Source organism: Phascolarctos cinereus, unplaced genomic scaffold (assembly GCF_003287225.1).
Source record: "Phascolarctos cinereus isolate Bilbo 61053 unplaced genomic scaffold, phaCin_HiC Scaffold_2;HRSCAF=192, whole genome shotgun sequence".
Classification (NCBI taxonomy): Eukaryota; Metazoa; Chordata; class Mammalia; order Diprotodontia; family Phascolarctidae; genus Phascolarctos; species Phascolarctos cinereus.
In genome coordinates, this window is record NW_027555625.1 from 328,844,190 (window position 1) to 328,868,677 (window position 24,488).

General features: G+C 43.9%; 1 protein-coding gene across 5 annotated transcripts in view; it reads left to right on the forward strand.

Moving 5' to 3' along the window:
• The window catches only part of L3MBTL1 (L3MBTL histone methyl-lysine binding protein 1), a 71,793-nt gene that overhangs the window by 42,099 nt on the left and 5,206 nt on the right, over positions 1–24,488 (forward strand). For 3 of the 5 annotated variants that reach the window (XM_078150273.1, XM_078150275.1, XM_020998758.2), the window contains 9 exons: positions 1,781–1,857; positions 2,659–2,744; positions 5,542–5,652; positions 9,130–9,244; positions 9,581–9,680; positions 11,285–11,482; positions 11,657–11,706; positions 18,522–18,679; positions 19,229–19,291. In XM_078150273.1, coding sequence (XP_078006399.1) covers positions 1,781–1,857; positions 2,659–2,744; positions 5,542–5,652; positions 9,130–9,244; positions 9,581–9,680; positions 11,285–11,482; positions 11,657–11,706; positions 18,522–18,679; positions 19,229–19,291 — 958 coding nt within the window. Of the gene's footprint in view, positions 1–1,780; positions 1,858–2,658; positions 2,745–5,541; positions 5,653–9,129; positions 9,245–9,580; positions 9,681–11,284; positions 11,483–11,656; positions 11,707–18,521; positions 18,680–19,228; positions 19,292–20,160; positions 20,597–24,488 lie in introns of those variants that run through there. The other 2 variants (XM_078150274.1, XM_078150276.1) reach the window with 2 other exon arrangements.

Here is a 24,488-nt window from a genome sequence, read left to right on the forward strand (position 1 = left end):
TGAAAAATGAGAGTGAGACCAGATGACCTCTAAGGCCTGTCCCAGCTCTAAATATATGATCCAAGTATATAAAGGCCCTTTTAGTTCTCAATCTACAATCCTTTAACCACAGTGTCAGCACCACCTTTATGACCTCAAGTCCCTGCACTTCTTATTAAGGTTATCAGGACTCTGGGACCAATGTTGGCAAGGAGACCCTTTCAGGACCAACTAGAATTGAACCTCCATTTTCTGACCCTCATTTCAGGGGCTCGAGGAGGTGACTTGATACTCTGAGGCCAGACCACTGTAGGTTCCTTGCCTCTTTCTTTCTACTCCTTCATCCCCATCTCTTCCTCTTTCTCTCCTCTACTTCACCCATTCTTTCTTTGTTCCTCTCTCCTTTTTCTTCAAAGGTGGCTGCTACCTCTTTTCTTTTTTTGTTATTGTTTTTCTTGATAATTATTTGTTTTTAGTCTTTTTTTGTTTTTTTTTTTTTAGGCAATTGGGGTTAAGTGACTTGCCCAGGGTCACACAGCTAGTAAGTGTCAAGTGTTTGGTCTGAGGTCAAATTTGAACTCAGGTCCTCCTGACTTCAGGGCCGGTGCTCTATCCACCGCGCCACCTAGCTGCCCCTGTTTTTAGTTTTCAACATTCACTTCCATAAGATTTTGAGTTTTAAATTTTCTGCCCCTCCCATTCCTCCCTCCACAAGACAGCGTGCAATCTGATATAGGCTCTACTTATACATTCGTATTAAGCATATCTTCCCATTAGTCATGATGTAAAGAACAATTAGAACTAATGGGAGGAACCACGAGAATGAAGCAATAAAACAAAACAACAAAGGAAAAGGAGAGCAAATAGCCTGCTTCCATCTGCATTCAGACTCCATAGTTCTTTCTCTGGATGTGGATAGCAATGTCCATCCTGAGTCTTTTGGAGTTGTCTTCGATCCTTGCGTTGCTGTGAAGAGCCAAGTATGTCAAAATCAGTCATCACGCAATGTGGCTGTTACTGTGTACAGTGTTCTCCTGGTTCTGCTCACATCACTCAGCATCAGACCATATAAATCTTCCCAGGTTTTTCTGAAGTCAGCCTGTTCATCATTTCTTATAGCACAACAGTATTCCATTACATTTATATCCCACAGCTTGTTCAGCCATTTCCCAATGGATGGGCATCCCCTCTTTTCTAACAGACCTGGGCATTCAAGGGTAGAGGGTGTCTCAAGGCCCTGAGGGCCTTAGCAGAGCGGGGCTAACAAGGGGAGCGAGGAAATTCCACTAAAACCATGAGGAGAAAAGATGGAAAGAAGGAAAATGTGGGGACTGGGATAACCTGGAATAAGAGGGTGGGGGGGCTCACTGAATTAGGTTCCCAATCAGGCCACAAACAAAAGACCAAACTTCCTCATCCTCCACCAGCTAACATTTTAAATAGAGAGCATCACCCAGTTGATTTTTTTGACTTAAGGGAAAAAAAAACAAATGTCTCCTTATGTTATTTTAAAGTTGAGGAAACACTTTCTAATTAATCAGATAATTAATCTGAAAAGCATCATGAGGTTAAGACAAATTAATTATTTAAAACATAATTTCTACTGAGACAAGATTATGCTATTCAGATTTTCCATCACCATCTGCTTTTTAAAAACTCTGTTGTTAATGTTTTCAGCATTAAAGAGACTTTTAAAAAAATCATAAGCCAGAGCTATTTGGTCCCTGAAGTCCTGACCATCATAAGGAGGCCCAGAGTCTGAGAGCTGCACTCTGAATATTGAGGTCTCCTTGTGTTTCAGGTGTGACCCCAGCAGTCCTTACATCCACCCTGTTGGCTGGTGCCAGAAGCAAGGAAAACCCCTCACACCTCCACAAGGTGACCTGGCTAATCCCCTTCCCCCATGCTCCATCCTTCCCTTCTATGCCCCTCCTTCATCAAGTACATTTCAATTGTGGGAAACTCTGGTAAGAGGGATGCTGGTTCTCAGTCTATGGACACCACCCACCTGGTTACCTTGTGTTGGTAGAGAAAAGTGTCTCAGCCCGAGATCCTGGAGTCCTTCAGACCCTTCCAAGAGGCTGTAGAGAAGGTCAGCACTCCTAGCAACCTAGGAGTCCAGCCGAAAGGACACATGCCTGACACTACCAGTGAGCAAAGCAAGTTGAGGTTAAATAATTCAGGCTTTCCTAGAAATCATTCCTTTTCAGTGTCTCTAGGGAAAAATCAGGAAAGAGAGACAAGTAGGATAGTAGAGCCAGAGCAGCAAAACCCAAAGGGGAAATAGAGAAGGGTTCAGAAAGGACCTTCTGGGCTCTTTGGGTGGATAAAACAGATCATTCCCAGTCTCCTTCCACCCAGTACTGCCTGCCTGCCTGCTGCCTGCCTGCCTGAGTGGCCAGGATTCTGAAGGGTCCAGAGCCTTAGAGCCAGGAGATAAAAGCTGGGGGCTTTGTTTTTCCCTTTGGCTAGGGGTTTTTCAGTCCTTTCCCATTTGGGTACCCTAGGAAGTGAGGTCCAGGATATAGTTATGCAGGAGCTATTCAGTGTAGCCCCTGATCCATTGATTGATTGATTCATTCATTCATTCATTCATTCATGCATACCTGAAAACTCCTGGAACAGAAGCAACTCCCAACCCACCACCCCACATAGCTTGCTCTCCATTTTCCCCTCTAGATTATCCAGATCCTGATAGTTTCTGCTGGGAAAAGTACCTAGAAGAGACTGGAGCCTCTGCTGTCCCTTCCTGGGCCTTCAAAGTGGTAAGTGTCAAGGGAGGAGCAGTTATGGGAATGAGGCCTAACAGAGGGCTATAGCTGCTACTTTCAGTGATCTGAAGACCCACTAGAAGAATCCAGAGAGGGATGCTGGACCTCACTGACCTGCCCTCTATTTTCATGACACCAGTGTGGTGCAAAAGAAAAAGCACTGGGGCAGCTGGGTGGCACAGTGGATAGAGCACCGGCCCTGGAGTCAGGAGGACCTGCGTTCAAATGCGGCCTCAGACACATAACACTTACTAGGTGTGTGATCCCGGGCAAGTCACTTAACCCCATTGCCTCCCTCCAAAAAAAGGAAAAACAAAAGAAAAATCACTGGATTTGGAGTTGGAAGACCTGGATTAAATTCCTATGTTACCTTGGACAAGTCAATTAACCTCTCTGGGCCTTACTTTCCTCACCTGTAAAATGAGAATGTTGAACCAGATGGCCTTTAAGGACATTTCCAGCTCTCTGGAGAAGTTCTAGATGACCCTTACCTTGACCCCAGGGCTTTGACCTTTAACCCCTCTGGATTTCTTTGATATATTTTATATTTACTTTTCTGAGTACCTGTTGTTTTCCCAATAGGAAGTAAGGTCCCTGAAAGAGGGAAAAATTTCCTTTTTGTCTTTGAATACCCAGAATCTAGTAGTCAGTCAACAAGCATTAAGCACCTATTATATGCCTGGCACTAGGGATACAAAGAAAGGCAAAAAACAGTCCCTGCTCTCAAGGAGTTCATAGTCTAATGGACCAGCACATGGTAGGTGTTTAATAAATGCTTGTTGAAATAAATGGATGAAATAATCAGCCCCAACCAAAGGTCACCTACCCTGGGTCCTTTCCGACCTGGATCCCTGAAATCAAATCCAATTCAGTTCAACAAGAACTATGCCTTAATATGTGCACGGTATTGTTCTATGGTTTACAAAGACAGTAACAACCAACAGTCCCTGCCCTCAAGGAGCTTACATTCTATTGGGAGATGCAACTTGTAAAGTGATAAATAAATCTAAAATACTTGCTATATTTTGGATATAGGATAGTAAGAGGGAAGCAGCACTAAGCGTTAGGAGGATGAGGGAGGGCTTCCTGTAGGAGGTGGCACCTGAGCTAAACCTTGAAGGAAGATCAGCTGCATTTGCTCCTTCTGCCTCTTCTGATGTTGCCACTGCCACAATATCTTAGTGGCCAGGTCCAGCACCTACTTCTTTCCCTTCTACCGCTTCCCCTACCTCCCCATTCACTCCAAGCCACAAGAGCGCAGAGTCGAGGTTGCATCTACAAAGAGAAAATTCAAATTCAGATTTAATATAGCAGAGTAAGGTAGCTAGAACTGCAAACAAAACTACCAAGTCCCAAATTGGATAGTATTTAACTGCTAAATTCTGTTGAGGCGCTGTTCCCTGGGCCTTGCTGGGCCCAGATGACTCCCTTCCAGGTTGGAGTGTCCACATTCTCATTCATCCTAATGAGAAGCAAGGTGGAAAAGCAGGAAAAATCCTGGGTTTGGAGTCAGGAAGCCTGAGTTTGAATCCTCGTTCAGTGTAGTGGAAGGAATGCTGGACTTGCAGCCAAGAGAGACCTGAATTCGAGTCTCACTTCTGAGGCTTATTAGTCAAATAATCACGAACTACTCATTAATCTCTCTGAAGTTTATTCAATTTCACCATATGTAGAATGGGGTGATAATACTTGTGGTCCTTACTTCCCAGGATTGTTGTGAGATTCAAATCAGTTAATGTTATTAATTAATATGCCCTATTCTTCCCATCCTTAATTAATTAAGAGTTAATGTTATTTTTAAAGTTAACTTATAAATGATATGTTAGTATCGTGATTATTGCTTGGAGCAAGTCACAACCTCTCTGGGCCATCTATAAAATCTGAGTTTTATGATTAAATGAGAATGGGGTTTCTTATTTCAAATCCCTCCCCACCTCTTAATGTGGCATGCCCACCCAGATACTCAGGCCCGAGCCCATGACCATTCTGTAACCCCAGGCTTATTTTTAGGCAATCAGGAAGCTTTCTCATTACTTAACAGAAGGTGCTGTTCCGCCCAAGTTCATAGTTAATTGGAGATTACCTAACTATGACGCACACCCAACCAAGAGAAAAATAAAGGAAATATGAAATAAGCATAATGTTTCCATGACCTCAGAAATCAGAGTACTTCAACTAGGCTCCCAAGTTGCCTCTAATATTCACAAAATACAGACTCCCATGTGGAGGAGGGATCATACTTGTTCTGCTTGGCTCCCCACTGTGGAACAAGGATCAACGGGTGGACATAGAGGGAGGCAGATTTTGCCTCATTTTAAAGAATAACTTCTTCATAATTAGAATTGTCCCCAAACAGAATGTGCCACTCCCTTTCAGGGGAGGTGTTGAGGCGGACCACCTGTCTTTATAGAGGATATTCCTTCACTGAGTTAGACCAAATGCTCTCTGAGTGACCTTCCTGCTTTGAGATCCAGTGGCCCAGGTGGTAGATTTACTCCGCAGCCACTCCAGCATTCTCTCTCCTCAGACTACAGGGCATACAATGGTACACATAGCTGCCTATGGAGCCCTGAAGGGAATACCCCCATGGGGTCTGGCCTCTCAGAAGAGGTTCAGAGCACTTGTGTCGTCAACTGTCCCCCTGAAGTGCTAGCAGGGGTGGGGTGAGCCCCAGAGGAACAGCAGAGTGGACAGAGCCAGTCAGACACCCTCAGGTTTGGTGGCTCCATCAGAGACCCATACTGGAACTCTGCTGAGCTAGGCTCTGTATGATGGCCTGTCCCTCCTGCAGCGACCACCCCATGGCTTCCTCATCAACATGAAGCTTGAAGCCGTGGATCGAAGAAGTCCAGCTCTGATCCGAGTGGCCAGCGTGGAGGACGTAGAAGACCATAGGATAAAGGTGGCACCAGGGGCTGGGAAAGGAGAATAGACTAATGGGGTGGGAGTCTCACTTTGTTCCCCAGACTCTATCCTGGCCCCTGCCCTTTAAGGCAAATCAAAAAACATTTATTAAGTGTCTGCTATATGCAAGTCACAGTGCCTGGTACTAGAAACACAAAGATAGATACATATAGGACAGAGTATTCAAGGAATTTATAATCTGATGGGAGAGGGGATAGTCAGGAAGAAAACATATACAAAAATAATTGAAACTGGGTGGAGTAAGAGGGAAAAAAAAAAGGAAAGTTACAAGCAAAGAAATTTTGGGGGGAAATTTGAAGGGAACTAGAATTTTCACCTGGTGGTCAAGGAAGGCTTCATGAAGAAGATAGCTGAATTGGGCCTTGAGGTAAAGGAGGAAATTCAGTGGACAGAAATGGAAGTGGGATGGATTATGTGAGCCTTCATTCCAGGCCTATGGGGTATGGTATGAGAAAAGCACAAAGATGAGAGAGGGCAGAATGAGAAAAGTGAAAAGAGGAAAAGAGAGTTTACATAGTGTGACTGGAATATAGATAACATGAAAGAAAATAGTAGAGTCTGGATGGGTGAGTTGGCTTTAGATTGTGGAGGGCCTTGAATGACAGGTGTTTATTCTTTATTCAATAGGCAATGGGGAGCCATTGAAGATTTTTGAGTAGGGTCATGAATTTATTGCTGAAAAAGCACCTTCAGGTCCTTTCCTAGATCATCTATACAACCCTCTCATTTCCTGACTCAAAAGTGTCAAATGCTGCAGAGAGTTCAGGAAGGGTGAAGATTGAGAAGAAGCCATTAGATTTGACTTTTCATCACTGGTAACTTAGGAGAGAGCAGTTTCAATTGACTGATGAGGTCAGAAGTTGCATTATGGAATGTTTAGGAGAGAGTGAAAGGGGAGGGAATAGAAGTGATGAGTGTAAATCATTTTTTCAAGGATTTCGGCCAAGAAAGGGAGGATGTAGGTCAAAATGTAGCAGTGGTGGTGGGATCTAGTGAGGGTTTTTTTTTTTAAGGATGGGAGAAAATAGGGTATATTTATAGGCAAAAGATAAGGAATCAGTAGATGGAGAGAGATAAAAATTAAAGAGAGAAAGAATGATAGTTGGGGCAGTATACTGGAGAGGTTGTGATCAGAGGGTTTGGCCTCAGTGAGAGAACCGTGCGTTCATTGGGGACTAATGTAAAGGGGGAAATAGTGGGGATGATGTTCAAGAAGTCATGAGATGAGGAGGAAGGAGAAAGAAGGAGATCAAAGTGAATGACCCAAATTTTTTTTTTATAAAGTATAAAGTGAGGACTTCAGGTGAGAGGGTAGGGAATGATGTTGAAAGCTTGAGGAGAGATGAGATTTGGAATAACCATTATGGAGAGTATCAATTAGGAAGGAATAAAAGGATTGCCTTGCTGCAGTGAGGGCCAAGGTGAGATGAGATAACATAATTTTGTAGCAGATCCAGTCTGCAGGGTCACGAGACTTGCTCTCACTCTGTCCAGTAGCTAGGTTGGTGCAGTGCATAGAGCAATGGGCCTGGAGTCAGGAAGACCTAAGTTCAAATCCAGCCTCAGACACTTGCTAGCTGTATGACCCTGGGCAAGTCACTTAACCCTGATTGCCTCCAAACAAACAAAAATAAAAGCACTTACCTCCCAGGACTGTTGTGAAGATTAAATAAAATAACATTTTAAAAGTGCTTAGCATGGGGTGTTGCACACAGTAGGCTCCTGATGAATGCTTGTCCCCTTCCTTTTCCTTTATGAGTAGGAACAAAGTACACAGATGGTGGGAGGGATCTAGGGTTAATATTAAGACAAGGGAATGGAGGGATTTGAGAGTAGAGCATAGTATAGAGATAAACTGGTTCATCAGAAGGTCAAAGTTGAGAAGGAAGAAGAGTGTAACTAGAGCAGGGGAGACAGCCTGACAAAATGCTAAGGGGTGGAGAAGTTACAGGTTATAGTGAGGAAGAATAAGGCATAGGGAGAGATGGAATGATAAGATGTTTTGACCAGAAAAAAAAAAAGCAAAGGTCTTGATCATTGAGTGGAACACTTTTGGATGATGCCAAGGTCAAGAGTATGACCTGTGTTAGCTGTGTGACCCTGGACAAGTCACTTAACAATGATTGCCCCACCAAAAAGAAAAAAAAAAAGAATGTGACATGTGTGTAGCCGAGGTAGAATGGAAGAGTAGGGTTGGGAGTAAGATAGATTGAGGAACTGAAGGTTAAGATATTTGGGATAACTCAACATGTAAGCTGGAAGTTTTTAGGACAGCAGCAGTTGGAGTGGAGAGAGAGGCTGTAAGCCTGGTGCTGAGCTCACTGACAAAGAAGGGAGCATGTCTTGGGGCAGGGAGATAAATAATAGCCACCACTATCTAAGTTGGATGATAAATTTAAATACAATGAGGAGAGGTTGTTGAGGGATGATAACATTCAAGGAAGAGTCAGATAGGGGCAATGGGGAACCAGGAATATTCCTACCCTATCTTCAGGTTCAATGAGTTGGGAATATGAGAGAAGGCCCAACCTATATTGGAAAGGAAGGCCAGGGATATGAGAGCCAGAAAATGGAAGGAATATGTGAGAGAAAAAAGTGTCATATGAAGGAGTTGGTTCATTATAGAACAGGAATTCCAGAGGGCACCTTAGAAAGATTGAGTAGATATGAAGAGTGATGCTGGGGGGAAGGTTGAGGTAGATGGGGATCAGAGAGCCTGCACTCCCAAGGCAGGGGCCACAGTGACAGGGTGGATGAGATAGGTCTGGTCTTCGGGAGAGTTGATTTCAAACATGAGAAACTAGATTATTAGTGGAGTCAGAGACAGAACGAGGGAGATCAGAGGGAGAAGGTTTGGAAGGAAAGGTAACACTAGCCTGGGAAGAGTTGAGTTTTATGTGCAGGTAGGGCATCTAGGTGGAGACACCATTTATGCAGTTGGAGATGTGGGTCTTCGACTCAGAAGACAGGTCAGGACTGGAGGTAAAGTCATCTTCATAAAGGTGATAGTTCAAGGCATGGAAGTGAATGAGCTCAACAAAGGAGTGAGTGTAAGGAGAGAAGAGAGGAGAGCCGAGGATGTAGCCCGGGATGCCTTCATCCTCTGAGCTTCTCTTGTCAGTCCTTCTTTATTCTAAGACTTTGTGGGGATCTCCCCATTAAATTGGCTAGGTTGAGTCAGAGGCTCAGAAAGGGAATCGACATCCTGCTCAATGTGAGTCCCTGTAGGGGAGTTAGAAAGCTTCAGATGAAGAATCGGAGGAGAAATGGCTTACACGTCCCCTCTTGCCCAGTGGGGGCTGTGGGCTTCCTCACTGGCTCTCTGGGGCCCTGCTGCAAAGCTCCCTTCAGCTGTCTGCCTCTGCTCACCCTGCAGTCTACGTGGGTCGGGGGGAGGGAGGAGTTCCTGGCAGTGGGTTGGGGAAGTTGGAGCCTGGCTGCCTTGCTTCCTCAGCTCCACTTTGATGGCTGGAGTCACGCCTACGACTTTTGGATTGATTCCGACCATCCTGACATACACCCTGTGGGCTGGTGCTCCAAGACTGGCCATCCCTTACAGCCCCCACTCAGTATGTACCTGTCCTCCCCTCAAGGACCCCTGGGCACATACCCCTGACTCTGTGCATACCCCTACCAAGCAGAAACCTGGAGACACTCCTCATATCTCTCTCCCTTAGTACAGATCCCTTCCCTCCATTTCATGGAGTCCATCTGATACTTTCTTCTCTACAGCCCCACCCCTCCCTGGGTTTGGGAGTCAGGGGGAGGGATGGTGAGGGTGGATGGGCAGGCGCTTTCAGGAACTAAGTAATCCTGTGTCCTCTACATAGAGGCCTTAAGCTGGGGGAGGCAGCCCCAGGAACCTGGGCTGACTTGATCCTTTTTTCCTGTTCTCTCTTTTCTAGGACCCAGAGAACCCAGCTCTTCCTCTCCTGGGGGCTGCCCCCCACTCAGCTGTAAGAGCCCACCCCACGTTAAGACCTCCAAGTACAGTTTTCACCACAGGTGGGTGGGTGAATGAGTGAATGAGTGAGCAAGCAAAACTTTCCCCTTCCTCCTGCCCTGGATGACCATTCTCTGCTGGAGAGATGCCATAGGGCACATTCCCTGAGTTGTGGTCGGCACTTACACATATACCTTGAGAAATCCAAACTTGCCCACAAGGTGCGAGGTGGGCAGCTGAGACTTACCTAAGCTGGGTAGGGTGATCCTGTCTTCCTTTTCCCCCAACCCTGCTGCTAGCCTCTCCCTGGGGCCCCTGTCAGGAACAGAGGACATCTCCTGGGTATTGGGAAGAACTTTTGGACTTCAGAAGACTTGGTGAACTTCTAAAGAGGATTTGAAACTGAAAGGACAAGGAGAAAGAGAAGATGCTCAAAGAGTTCGATTGAAAATAAACACTAAAGAAAAACAAGATAGAAAGGAGACTCCTCCGATCAAATCTGCAGTATTGTCTTTAGTTCTAAACACCAGGCTTTATGAAGGATGTTATCAAACTGAAGCTCCCAGAGATGCTGCCCAGGATGGAGAGAGGACTGGAAATCATGTCATATGGAGGTGAATCAAAGGAACCGGGGATGTTTAACCTGAAGAAGAGAAGACTTGGGGAAGGAAGACATGATGGAACGTGGGCTTCCAGTGTCTGAAGGATTGTCATGTGGATGATGGATTAAATGAATTCCGTTTGACCTCAGAGTAGAAGTAGGACCAATGGACAGAAACCACCGGAAAGCAGATTTTGGTTCAATATGATGGCGAACTTGAAAACAGTCAGTGCTGGTTAACAGGGGAATGAATGGCCTCGTGAGATGGGGAGCTCCTCATCTCTGGAAGAGTTGAAGCAGAGACTAAATGACTGTCTATTAAGTGTGTTATAGATGAGGTTCTTGTTGGAGTGGGAGGTTGGCCTGGGTACCCCCTAAAGTCCCTTCTAACTAACACTTTGTGGTTATGAACTCTGTAAACAGCTATAACTGTGTTTACATGAGACCTATGTGAGTCTTCTCTTTTCAGCCTGTTCCTCCTCCCCACTTCCCCCCTCCCCCACCATCCATCCCTGAATGTGTCCAGATAGTCCTGGCCAGTGTGGGTCACATAACTGGGGGGAGGTTTGAGTCAGGGTCATGGAGGCGTGAGGCCTTGTGGAACAGAGCATAGCAATGAGCAGGATAACCATCCTCCGGAGGACCAGAAGATGCAGCAACAGATCAGAAGTCAAGTCAAGAAATATTTATTAGGTGCTCCAGACACTGTACTAAGCACTGGGGATGCAAATAGAAGCAAAAGAAAAGCCTGTCCCTGTCCTCCAGGAGCTTACATTCTAATGGGGAAGACAATGCATAAAAAGAAGTTGAACGAGGGCATGGTGGAGAAAGAAGGCTGGAGAGTCAGGCATGGGGCCCAGAGAGGAAAGAAGGAATGAACGTGGCTGGCCTCCCTAAAATGGAGGTTCTGGGAGGAAAACACCGATCAGAGGAAGGGGCCGCAGAGACATCCAGGAATTGTGTCTACGCAGAGGACTCAGGGGTACTCAGGCCTAGGCATCCAGGAAGCAGGATCCGATCCCAAGACTGCCGGTCACTTTGGTTGTGTCTCCTTTCCCTTCCCAGGAAGTGCCCCACGCCCGGCTGTGACGGCTCTGGCCACGTCACCGGAAAGTTCACAGCCCATCATTGCCTCTCAGGCTGCCCACTGGCTGAGAGGAACCAGGGCCGAGTGAAAGCTGAGCTGTCGGACACCGAGGCCTCTGCACGCAAGAGGAACCTCATTGGCTTCACCCCCAGGAAGAAATCCCGACACCACGGCCGGTAGGAAGAGGCCCCCCAGCTCCCAGGGCTGGGGGCTGGGTGAGGGGTGTCTCCTCGGGGGGAGGGCCTCAGGTCCTGTAAGAAAGGCCCAGGGGGATGTGGTCATCTAGATCATGACAACAACCACACCTGTCGGGCCCATAACTTCCACGGCCTTTCTCTGTTTCTCTGTAGGATTGGGCGCCCTCCAAAGTACCGGAAAATCCAGCAGGACGATTTCCCGGGTAAGTGCCCAGGAGCCTTCCTTGGCATGGAACGACCACATTTTCCATCAATTCTAGCAGCTTCCTGGCTTGTTCCTTTGTCTTGGTGTTGCCATCCCCGCATAACCCAGCATAGGACTCTGCATTCGGTAGGCGCCAAGTGAATGTTTGCTGGATGAACGATGTGAATGAAGCCAGAGAAAACAGGAGGGGACTGGGGGATTCTTGTCTGGGCAACTGCTGGTCCATCTCCAATCCCTTCCAAAGGGTCTCTCCTTTTCTATTTCTTTGCTCACTATGTCGAGACTTCTTCCTGAGAGAGGGAGAAATGCTGCCTGATGCTACATTTAATAAACTGAAGAGAGGCTGCTTAGGGCTATTACCCCGCTGGCTCTTCAGTGGTCAGCCTGACAGTGCAGACATCCACTCACTGACAATGAGTTCATCAGTGTGGGGTGGCTGTGAGCAATGCTAAGAGGCAGAGAGGACTCATTAGGTCCATAACCAGACCATGGAGCCAGGGGCAGACAGGGAGATTCAAACATTTTGATTCTAAGAGCCTGTGAAAGAAACCATAAATTCAGTAGGAGTTTAGATAAGGAGTAATCACTATGAGGTCATGTATCTGAGGTGGCTTCACAGAAGAAATGGGATGTTAGATGGACCTCAAGGGAGTTGGAATAAGGAAAAGAGGGAAAAGGACATGAGGGTTTGTATGCAAGGCAAAAATTGCATGAGCAAAACTGAAAACAAGCTTGTCTTCTTCACTGGACAATGTGAAGGCTACATCTAAGATGACTTCTTGATGGAGTGATGACAAGTATATTTGGATAGGTAGAAAGAGGCCCAGCTTGTGAAGGGTGGGCCCGAGACAGCAAGATAGGTATTTTCCCATGAAAGAAGCCGAGGCCAATGAAGGTTTCAGTGTATAGTTCCAGCTCCTTGGTTGTTAAAGTTGGAGGTTCCCAGGGGAGTGGAGGAAGGAGACAGGCATAGCAGCCCTTCAGGACAAACATAGGGCAGAAAAGCAGAAAGATAGGGTGACTACAAGGAGAATGTCAACAGCTAGCTTCTGGCTTCATCATTGTACCCAAAATGAGTCATTACTTTGAGGTCTTTCCCTTGTATCCCAGACCTATAGAAAGAAGAGGCTGAGTTTCAGTAAAAGTGAGGGCAGTTTCTACCTCTGCCCTTTCTCTCCCTATCAGTGTAAGTGATTGCTCTCCAGGACTTCTCCCAAGCTGACTTTTGCCCTTTCTTCTCTGCCACAGGCTATATGGGGCTGTGATGTGTTGAGGCTAGCCCCTTTATTATATCCTCACCTTTTATCTAGCAGGTTTTTTTTTGATGCCTAGCCTAACTCCCTCTTGCTGTATTTTCAGCCTATCCCTCTCAGTGGGCACCTAGATCAAGGGAGCAGCCACTCCCGTGGAGTCAGCCCTGGGCAAGCTCTCTCAGGTTGCTTTAGCCACCAAAGGGAAGGAGACAGGCCAATGTAAATAATATATTCTTTATAAAATTGCATCTCTGGGAACATTTTCTAGTCTAGCTCCTTCACTCAAAATAATTTAATTTGATTTACTATTTTTATTATTTAATTTAATTTAATTTGTTTTGTTTTCACATCATCTACATTTTCAAATATACCCTTCCCCCCCTCACCCATCCAGTGAACCATTCCTCATAATAAAGAATAAAAATTTAAAAAAAAAAGCTATTCCACAAAACGAATGCATCACCTGTGTCTGATGGTATATGCATTGTTACTTCTCTGTCATCCTCTCTAAAAAAAAAAAAGGAGATACATTTTCTCCTGTCTTCTCCAGAACCAAGCTTGGCTATTATAATTACCAAGCACTCCGTTTCAGGGGTTTTTTTGTTATTGTTATTTCCATTTACATTGTTGCAGTCCCTGTGTATATTGTTTTCTCGGTTCTTCTGACTTCACTCTGCATCTGTTAATACGAGTCTCCCCATGCTTCTCAGAATTCTTCATATTCCTTGTTTCTTAGAACACAGAATATTTCATGGCTTCCACGTGCTACAATTTCTATAGCCATTCTCCTTATTTTGCAGAGGATGGGGTGGGGGGGCGGGGAGAAGTGTGTTGCCCATAGTATAACTAGTCAGTGGCAGAGTCCAAGGCTCCTGACTCCCCAGTCACTCTTCCTACCACTCCTTGCTGCCTTTTTTATGAAGCTGATGATGAGTTTCTTAATGGCTCCCAGGACTTTGAAGTTCTTAAATTGTTTGCAACAGTCCTACAGATTAAGTGGTGCAAGGATTATTCTCCCCATTTTACAGAAGGGGAAACTGAGATTCAGAGTTTAAATGACTTCTCCATGGTCACATGATAAGTATGAATGGGGATTGCAACACAAATCTTTTGACTCCAAAGCCAATCCTTGAACAAACTGCAATGTTTCTCATTTATCCTTCTTTGAGCTTTATTATAGTGGGCTCACCCCCAGAATTCTTCCTTTGGAAAGGTATGTTGGGGAAAAAAGCTGTTGGGTAACCACCTGTTTTCCATTTCCCCTGAGGTCAGAGTGAAAGGAAGTGGCCTTGAGATGCAGCTAGAGGGATGACAGGTAGACATGAGGAAGAAGCTGGCTATGATGGGAGAAATCCTGGCTTGGGTTACTGTGAAGCAGAGCTATAACTAGGGTGGGGTGACTGGAGCTTTGTCCAGGACATCAAAATTTAGAGGGTGCTGACAACACCAGCCCTGGGCATGCTTCCTTCCACAACCCCCAACGACCACATCTCAGGTGAGCTCCCCTTACCCCACTCAGTCTACCCCCTTTATCCAGATTGGAAAATTCCCAGTTATTGGCCTGCTATGAAGAAGGAAAAGTTATAAAATATTTCTCTGGTGTTTTGTGAGAATAGAGTATGCCCCTTCTCCCGACAGTGCTAAAGACTTCTTGAAGTTATCAGGACAGACAGGATGACCTGGAGAGCCTGGACAGAGATTTTGTCTGGCAGAAGCCCTTGCAGTTGTAGAGAGTGGACTCTCTTGAACTGAGTAAAGGAGCACAATGGGAAAACTTCCCTCAGACTTGACCACAAGGAGATCCTTTGGGACCTTATAGAAGGCAATGTCTGTGGACAAAGTTGGGCCCCTAGTCAGAGGAGAGAGAGATGAGTAGGAAGCTGGAGAAACTATCTTAGAGGCAGGAGATGTAGACCATACAGTTCAGTAGGGGGAGAGGAGAAAGGAAAGAAAGCTATAATTGGATCCACAGCTAGAAAAAGAAGATGTGTCCTCAAACTCTCAGTGCAAAAGTGAGGAACCTTTTTTATTTTGATGCTCATTGACCTAGGTGGCGCAGTGGATAGAGCACCAGCCCTGGAGTCAGGAGGACCTAAATTCAAATCTGACCTCAGACACTTACTAGCTGTGTGACCCTGGGCAAGTCACTTAACCCCAATTGCCTCCAAGAAAATAATTTTTTTAAATCAACTGAGATTCACATATTTAAAAGTCACTTGATTTTTATTTTTAAAAAATGAGGTATTCTAGGCATCCACTTTTTAACTTAAGAACACCAAACATAAAACTCAGTTCAGCAAATAATAAAAAAAACACAGTTCAGTTCTTTAGCTAGTTAGAAGAGGAACGGAAAGTAGAAAAAAGGAGAGAAGAATGAGGGGAAAGGTAGAGTTCAGATTTAGAGCTGAAAAGAAGCATAAAGGTCATCTAGTCCAACACTCTTATTTTATAGATGGAGAAACTGAGGCCCAGAGAGTTGACGTGACTTGCCCAAGGTGCAGAGATAGTAAATGACAAAACCAGCATTTGAACCCAGGTCCACTAACTCCAATTGCGACATTCTTTCCGCTGTACCACACTGTCTCCCAGTGAGAGGCTTTGGGAAGGGAGGGTTAGTCTTGGCTGGCACTGGCATGGCCTGGTTGTTCTCTACCCCAACCTTTAACACAGTCTTGAGTGCATGGGACAGGAATACATGAAGGGTCTGTGCTTTTATCAGTTTAAAGAACCCTCAGGGTAAGGAATCTTTCCACCAACAGTAAGCTGCAACTACCTATAGCTTAGCAGAAACCGTGTTTTACTGTATAATCGTTGCAGATTTTTTGCCAAATTTTTTACAAAAAGTGGGTTGTGACCATTATGTGAAGCTTTTAAAAACATGTGCCAGTATTACTTAAAAATCATTTACTACTAAGTTGTCTTTGATGCAAGATTTGGATGCATGGAATACTGGTGAATATATGTTAATATTGAATACTGCCAATGCTGTGTGCTGAGAATTCTAGGCTCCTGGCTCACAGTGAGAGATAAATGCGTATCCGTATGCCACCGCTGAATACATTGCTGCTCTGTTTACTTTTTAAGCAGCTTGACAAACAGAATTATACATGCAACAATTACTTCATGAAAGGTATAAACCAATTTTTGGACTGTAAAAAAACACAGAAGGTGACTATTATGTGGTGAAATACAGTCAATCTTAAGACGGGTATATTGAGACTCATGAAAAGTAAATAACTTGCCCAGGTTCACACCCAGCAAATAAATGTCAGAGGGGAATATAACCCCAAGTCTTCTTGCCTGTTAAGGCAGTACTATCTCTACACTTCTCTTATAAGCACACAGTGGGCCCTAAATAAACTTGGAGCACAGTGCTGGGCACACTGTAAACGGGGAATGCCTAGCACAATGCTGAGCATCCAATAGGTATGAATTAAATGACTGTTATTTGTTGAGGACATAGCAGGGGCTCAAGTGTTCACACAAAATGCATCTTAAGGTGTTTAGCACAGGGCTGGGCACACAACAAGCCCTTATAATTATTTGTTCTCTTGGAAGAGGGAGTTGGGTGGATCAGAGAGGGTTTTAACAGTAAGGTGTGGAATGTGGATCAAAGAAGGATGTAATAGTGAGATATGGAATGTAGGCTACTCTCCATCAATCAACAATGAACAGGTATTTATTAAGTGCCTACTATTTATTAAGGCGACTTACTCACTAGGCATTGGGCTGGGGATACAAATGACAAAGAATAAAACAAACCTTACTCTCCAGGTACTTAGATGCTAACTGGGGAGGCCACAGTACATAGCTGAACGTTATGCAGAATAAATGCAGAGGAAACCAAAAGTCACAGTGCAGTTTTAAGCTATTAAAGCTCTTAATATCTTCAAGCTATTAGCTATTAAAACTGCACTAAGATTTTTGGGATGCATAAACAGCATAGATAAGTATGAATGCAAGGTAGTCTGTAAGGGAGAGCATTGGCAGTTGGGGGAGTAGGAAAGGCTTTATGTAAAAGGTAGTACTTAAACATTTAAGCCATATCTTCTTTTATTTTAAAAAAAGGTTATGGGGGTAGCTAGGTGACACGGTGGTTAGAGCATCAACCCTGGAGTCAGGAGGACCTGAGTTCAAATGTGGCCTCAGACACATAACACTTACTGGCTGTGTCACTTTGGGAAAGTCACTTAACCCTGATTGCCTCACCGAAAAAAAAAAATAGTAACTGAAAGATAAGAAAGAGCATGAAAAAAGCCTCAAGAATAAGTACCCCCAATTGCTGAGAAGCAGTGTGGTGCTTCTGGATCAGAAGCACAAAAGCTGTGTTCTTCTAGAGTATCTCGGTGGCCCAGGAGTCAAGAAGACTTGAGTTCAAATCCAATCTCAAGCACTTACTAGCTGTGGGTCCTGGGGCAAGTCATTTAACCTCTGCCTGCCTTGGTTTCCTCAATTGTAAAATGGGGATGATAATAATAGCACCTACTTCCCAGGGTTGTTATAAGGATCAATAAAACAAATCATCTCATCAATGAAATAATACTTAGCACAGTGCTTTGCACACAGTAGGTGTGCTTAATAAATGCTTTTTCCTCTGTCCCCCTCCCCCATCTCCTACCTGATCATAACCTTTGTGATCTTGAGTAGGCCCTTCATCCTCATTTTAAGTTGCCATGGCCAAACACTACCCACCTCATTTGGATAATCAGTGTGAAATACATATACATCTGTTGCATCCTCACAACGTCAAGGATAATCCCCATTGTGTCAAACAGCCTCCCCCCATGGGGATGTTATGAGAGGATGCGGGGCATGGCCAAGAGTCACATAAGATGGGATGGGAAGGCAGGAATGGGTTGCTGTTTTCATCACTGGTGCGAGCTTATAAGAGCATAGATTTGGAGCTGGAAGGTGCCTTCGAGGTCATTTAGTCCAATGGCCTCATTTTACAGATGAGGAAACTGAGGCCCGGAAAGATTAAGTGACTTGCCCAGCTCAAAAGCAGGAATCAAACCCAGGTTTTCTTGACTTCAGGTCCAGTGCTTCACCTTGCCCCATCAGTGTGGAGTACTCACACTGATGAGCTCACATCGATACATCAAAGTATAACATGGAAGGATAGGAATAATCATTAATAATCAATAATTAATTAATAATCAGCCTCCCTCACAAAGTTGCTTGTACACTTTCATTGTTATGGGGATGGGGAGCGGGCAGATAGGATCAGGATCAGCCCTTGGAGAAGGCTAAGGATGGACCAACTTAAGTCTGAAGCTGTGGATGTCCTGTGTCAGAGACAAAGTGGAAGGCCTTAAGCTCTTAGGAATCAGGAGCATGTATTTACTCATCTGGATTGTGACGACAAAGAGGTTGAGAGTGACCTGTCTTTGGTTGACCCACCTACTCAGACCCTGCCCCCCATTCCTTTCCAAGCATGCCGCCTCCCCCAGGCTTAACTTCTCTGCTGGCTTTTGATGCCCTGCAGGAGCGTCATGCACTGCCCAGAGGGGGCCAAGCGCCCCTCCCCATTTGTCTGTCAGGCTTTGCATTTGGTTTCCAGCTTTGCCCCCCGACAACATGCACCAATCCTTCTTCATGTCGGCCTTGCCAGCTCACCCGGGTCGTTCTTTGTCCACATGCTGGGAGCAACACTGCAAACTTCTGCCGGGGATAGCAAGTGTCAATGCAGCATCGGTGACCAAATGGACCATCGAGGAGGTATGAGGGCACCACTGGGTCTGGGGAGAGGAAGCCTCCTCCCACCTGCCCCCACACTCCTCTAATGAAAGAACTTTGCAGAGGTGTCCTGAATGCCCCCTACCAACTTTAGGTGCTCCCTCCCTGAGCCTGACACAGCAAAGTTGGTGACAACTCACAATTGCAGGATCACCCAGCCTATATTCTGACTCTTGCTTGTTCAGGCCTGGCCTTTTCAATGGTGCTGCCTCAATTTTCTGTACTTTGACAAGTCTACTGGGGGCCTTTTAGGGGGAAGGGATGGGAATCTTCCTATCAGGGGCCCTCACGTACAAGGGCCCCGCTTCTTACCCTGACTTGCAGGAGCAGTCACCAAATACAGCATTCCAAGATCCTGCCTGGGGTCAGCTTCATCTGGTGGCTTTGGGCACAGGAAACCTCTGGGTGCCTCATGGGAAGCCAGGGGGCATTTCTGGCCTGTTTATTCTACCTTCTTACTTCGCATCTCTTCTCCTCCCCTCTGCTTCCTTCTCTCCCTTTTTATCAATATTCTCTTCCCTGATTTCCAAGGTCTTCAGCTTTGTCCAGATTCTGACGGGTTGTGATGAACAAGCCAAACTCTTCAGAGATGAGGTAAGGAAGGCCCGGTCAAAGCAGTGGGGAGGCTGCTGTTCAAGGCAGAGGGGTCGGGGGGAGGCAGGTGTACCTGCCAGCTGCTGCAAAGAGCAGGCTGGAGCAGCCTCTGGTTTGGAAGCCAGACCTCAGAGAGTCTCATCCCATCAGAGGCCACTGGCTCCCCAGGGCCCTCAGTGTCTACATCTCACTAATAACACATATCCTGGGGAGGAATGAGGCATGGGCTGTAAAGGGGGATGGCAAAACCCCCAGAGAGACAGCAATGCTCTCTGTGTGGGCTAGATTTTGAAAAGGACAATAATGAACACTCGTGAAGTTAATTCAGGTTCTATTTATTCTCCTGTTGTCAGTCTAGGCATTTGTTTATTTGAGCTAACCAGCATTTGCCTGAAGTGCCAATCAGCATAAATGTTTCTAAAATTTCACAGGCATAACATAAAGGTTTATATCCAAACATGACATTTAAAATCAAGAGGCAGGGCCTTATTTGAGCTAATAAATGGTTGTCATTTAAAATAGAAGTAGAAAGCAATCTCTAATTCATGACTATTAATTCAAACCCTGAGGAGCCAGTTAGTCTAACTATTCAAAACAGTGGTGAAGCCCTATTGACTTCTGCTTGCATACCTCGGTGGTGGGCTCTCATTACCTCATGAGACAGTCCATTCTGTTATAAAACTGCTTTCACTCTTTAGGAAGGTCTTTCTTAGGTTGAGATGAAATCTGCTTCCCTGTAACTTTAGCTCATTGTTCCAAGGTTTGCTTCTGGATGGACACAGAATAAACATACTTTATCTTCCACAAGGACAACCTTTCAAATATTTGAAGATCATTATTCTATCTCCCCTAAATCTTCTTTTCACCAGGCTATACATAACCAGTTCTTCAAGTATTCCTGTGATAGCATGGTTTCCAGACTTTTCATCATCCTCATCAGGCCTCATTCCTGTGGTCACTCCCTAATTTGTCAACATCTCTCCTGAAAAAGGAGTCCCAGAACTGACAACAGAACTCAACATACTGTATAATTTAGGTGTGGTCTGACCGACGCAGAGTGCAATGGGATTCTTACTTCCTTTATTCTGGGCAATAGACTTTTACCCAAGGCAGCCTAATTGTGACCCCCTTTTTTTTTAAGCAACCGCATTACAATGTTGTTTCACATTGGCCTTGTGTTATATATTAAAGATTCCCAGGTCTTTTTCACCTGAGCTGTTGTCATCTACCCAGGCCCCACCCCCCACCCCATTCCTCTACTTGGACAATTGATTAAGTAGAATATATTTGATTTTGTTGACTTCCCATGATTGTTTTGAATCTTGTTTCTATCATCAGTGGTCTCAGCTATTCATCAGCAGATTTGATAAGAAAATCTTCCTTTGGTCATCCAAGTCATTGGTAAAAATATTGAACATGATAAGGCCATGGATAGAAGCCCTGCTGGCACTAGCTCTCTCTAAAGGATATTCTGCCATTCATCTACATACTTTGGGTACAGTTATTCAATTGGCCTTATAGTATTATCACCCATATTCTTATTTCACCATCTCATCCTTGAGGATATCATAGGAGACTCTACCAACTGCTTTACTGATATGAAGACACGTGATACCTGCAACATTGACGTGACCTACTTATGCAAAGGAAACCTGTCCCCCAAAAAAGGAAGGAGAGGGGGTTAGTTTAGCATGCCTTATTTAGAGTGAACTAACATTAGCTCCTAGTGTTCACTACATTTTTTTTAATATTTACAAACCATCTGGTTGATGTTCTCTTTTTCAATTTTGTTACTTAATGATATCTAGCTCTGTAGTTCCTAAAATCCACCCTGTTCCCCTTTTGAAAACAGACGTTTGCCAATCTCTAGTCTCCTGGGGCTTCTTTTGGTCTCCATAATTTCTCAAAGATTATTGGCAATTAGTTGGGAGATTATATCAGAAAATTCTTTCAAGTAGCCTGGGTTGTGATTTATCTGGGCCTGGAGACCAGACCTAATGTAATGGGAATAGGGACTGTCTTACTATTCTCATTATGATGCTTATAATTATATATTATCAATCAATAAACATTTATTAAGTGCCTGCTATGTACCAGGCACTATGCTAAGCATCTGGGGATACAAAAAGAAGCCAAAGACAGTTCCTGCCCTCAAGGAGCTTACAATCTAATGCTCAATGTCTTAGGTGTCATGAAATTCCTCCTTGACTTTGTCTTGTCCTTTCCAATTTGAAGACCATTCTCATTGCTAGAGATGATGGGAGCAAAAGAGGAGCTGCCTAGTTCATTCTTTTCCCTGTCAAAAATTAAAATCATAAATCTCTCCAAGTGGCAGACTTTTCCTTTCTACTTCTTGTCTTAAGCATGGCTTTCAAAGGCCCTTCTTATTTTTAATGTTTTTTGCAAACTTCAGCCTGCCCTGAACTTTGCAATACTGTTTTTGCACACAATGGCTCACTCTGTTGGACAGTACTTGTCCTTAGTTATGGGCTACTTCTTTCATCTTTTGTATACGTCCTTTTAACTGAGCTCATCAGAGAGTTCCCTACGTTGGTGTCTCTACAAGCTTCCCCTTTGTCTTCCATATAGCAACTATTTGCTACTGTGAGATCAAAGTTTTCTCTTCTAGAGACTCCCATAGCTATATTCCCTTTTAAAGTCTCTGGCCAACTTCCTGGAACTCGGTCACTGTGTCCCTGTGGTTGGAGGGGGGAGGTGTGACTCTTGCTCTATTTCCATTTTGAAAGATCAGCATGGCATTCTCACGAGAAGTGTACCTCATTGCAGCGTGGTTTCAACCTTAGCCATGGGATCGTATGTCTATTTTTTTTCCAAGTGTTTAAAACTCAAATTTCCTAAGTCTTGGGTATATCTCTGGGCCCTGTGTCCCTTTATTTCACTCCTACCATGCTAAGATGAGGTCATTGTTCCCTGCTGGGAAGATTAGTCTCTTCACCTTTAGGGATGAATTCAGTAACAATTCAGTTGTCAATTTGTTTAGCACCTTCTAAAGTGTAGAACCCGCTCTCTCTAAGCACTTGGGGGAGATGCAGACTGTGCCTGAGACCTCACTTCTGCTCCTAGAGCTTAGTGAAAAAGGAGACAGGGAAATCGTAGTTGAGAAAGATGAAAGTGCTTGCAACATCTCAAGTGAATGAGAGGGCTTTAAGTACATAAGCTCTGTGGAGAGCTCCCCCATCCCTGGCTCAGTGGGAGTCACCTCCTGACTGCAATCTGGCCATAATCTACAGGAAGAAAGGTTTGGGAGAAAAAAAAGGATTAAAAAAAAATCTCTGTGCCTTAAAAAAAAAAAAAAAAGAAAGAAAAGAAATACAATTTAAAAAAAAAAGGAAATACAGTTTTAAAAGAAAAAAAGAAAATGTGAACAATCCAAACTTCCAAGCAGAGTTTCACCTCCTAGTAATCTCATCTAATGGATCAGGATACTGCATATATAGGATATTTCAAACCAGTTAGTTTAGATTTAAGCTATTAAATGCTATTTAATATTCCTATTTAATTATCAATACTATTAAAGCTATTAAATGCTATTTCATATTCTTATTTAATAATTAATACTATTAAGGCTTTTAATACTATTTAATAGTTAATGCTATTAAAGCTTTTAGATACTATTTAATATTCCTATTCAATAACTAAAACTACTTAAACTTTTAGGTACTATTTAATATTCCTATTTAATAACTATACTATTAAAGCTTCTGATATTATTTAACATTCCTATTTAATAAGCTATTAGGTACTATTTAGTATTCCTATTTAATGAGCTATTAGGTACTATTTAATATTCCTATTTAATAGTTAAAACTGTTAAAGCCTTTAGATACTATTTAAGAAGCTATTTTATTCTACTTAATATTGCCATTTAATAACTAATATTATTTAAGTTATTAGATACTATTTAATATTCCTATTTGATAACTAATATTATTTAAGCTATTAGGTATTACTTAATATCCTATTTAATAACATACTATTAAAGCTTTTTATACCATTTAATATTCCTATATAATAACTAATGCTATTAAAGCTTTTGATATTATTTAATATTCCTATTTAATAAGATATTAGACACTACTTAATACTGGTATTTAATAACTAATATTAAGCTATTAGGTACTGTTCCTATTTAATAATTAATACTATTAAAGCTTTTTGACACTATTTAATATTCCTATTTAATAACTAATGCTATTTAAGCTATTAAAGCTTGCAGATATCTGAGATGCCCTGTATCTGTAAGTAAGGTCATTCTCAGAGTGAAGAAGGCCAGCCAGAACATCATAGCCAGTGAGAAGACCCTCAGTGCCCAGGCAGCCTCCCCCCTTAAAGGCTCCCTTTGTTCTCAGCCATCCAGTCCCTTTAAGAAGGGATGTTCATGGGAACAGAGGTGGGAGTGGGTGAGGGTGCTCTTCTTTTAACTTCCCATTGGTTCCAACAGCTCCCTTAATGCTCTCTCCACATGGCCCCCAGGACTTTCATAGCTTTAGAGCTGGAAATGATCCTAGCCCAACCCTTTTTTTCTTCCCATGCCCCCCACAACAGTCTCTGACCCACAAGCTCCCCAGAGTCACAAACAACCCTTCAGGCTTTTACCTTTCTATCCTTAAGACCTAGCTCCCCATCATCTCTCCCTCAGCACCAATCACTCCTGGCCCTGTCCCATAATTCAGTCAGTAGCTACCAGGCTGTGTATGCAAAGAGAAATGATCGAGGGAGTTCCATGATCCATTCGATGAGATTACCAGGGGGTGAGGTTATGCTTAGAAGCTTGGATTCTTCATACCTTTCAGCAAGCCCTGATTTTCCATTGTTCAAACATCTTCCTCATTAGGAAGTTTTTGGTGACTGTTCCTAAGGGGGAAGAAAATCTTAAGCTCCTTGTAATTTCTTTTTTTAAACCACAGAATCCAGTGTTCCAACCTTAGATATTTTTATGAAATCCAAAGACATTTTGTACCTAAACCATCAGTGCCTGTGCAAATGCCTGTGTGTTTATAGAGAGAAGCCACTACATCTTTCTTTCCTATCTCTTGGTCCCTCTTCCTTTATTCCTTTCTCCCCCACCCCCATCCTCCTCTTTTCTCCTTTCTCCTTCTCCCTCCTCTTCTCCTTTTTCTTTTCCCTTCCCTGTTCCCCCTTTTGCTCCCCTCTCCTCTGTCTCCCTTTCCCTTCT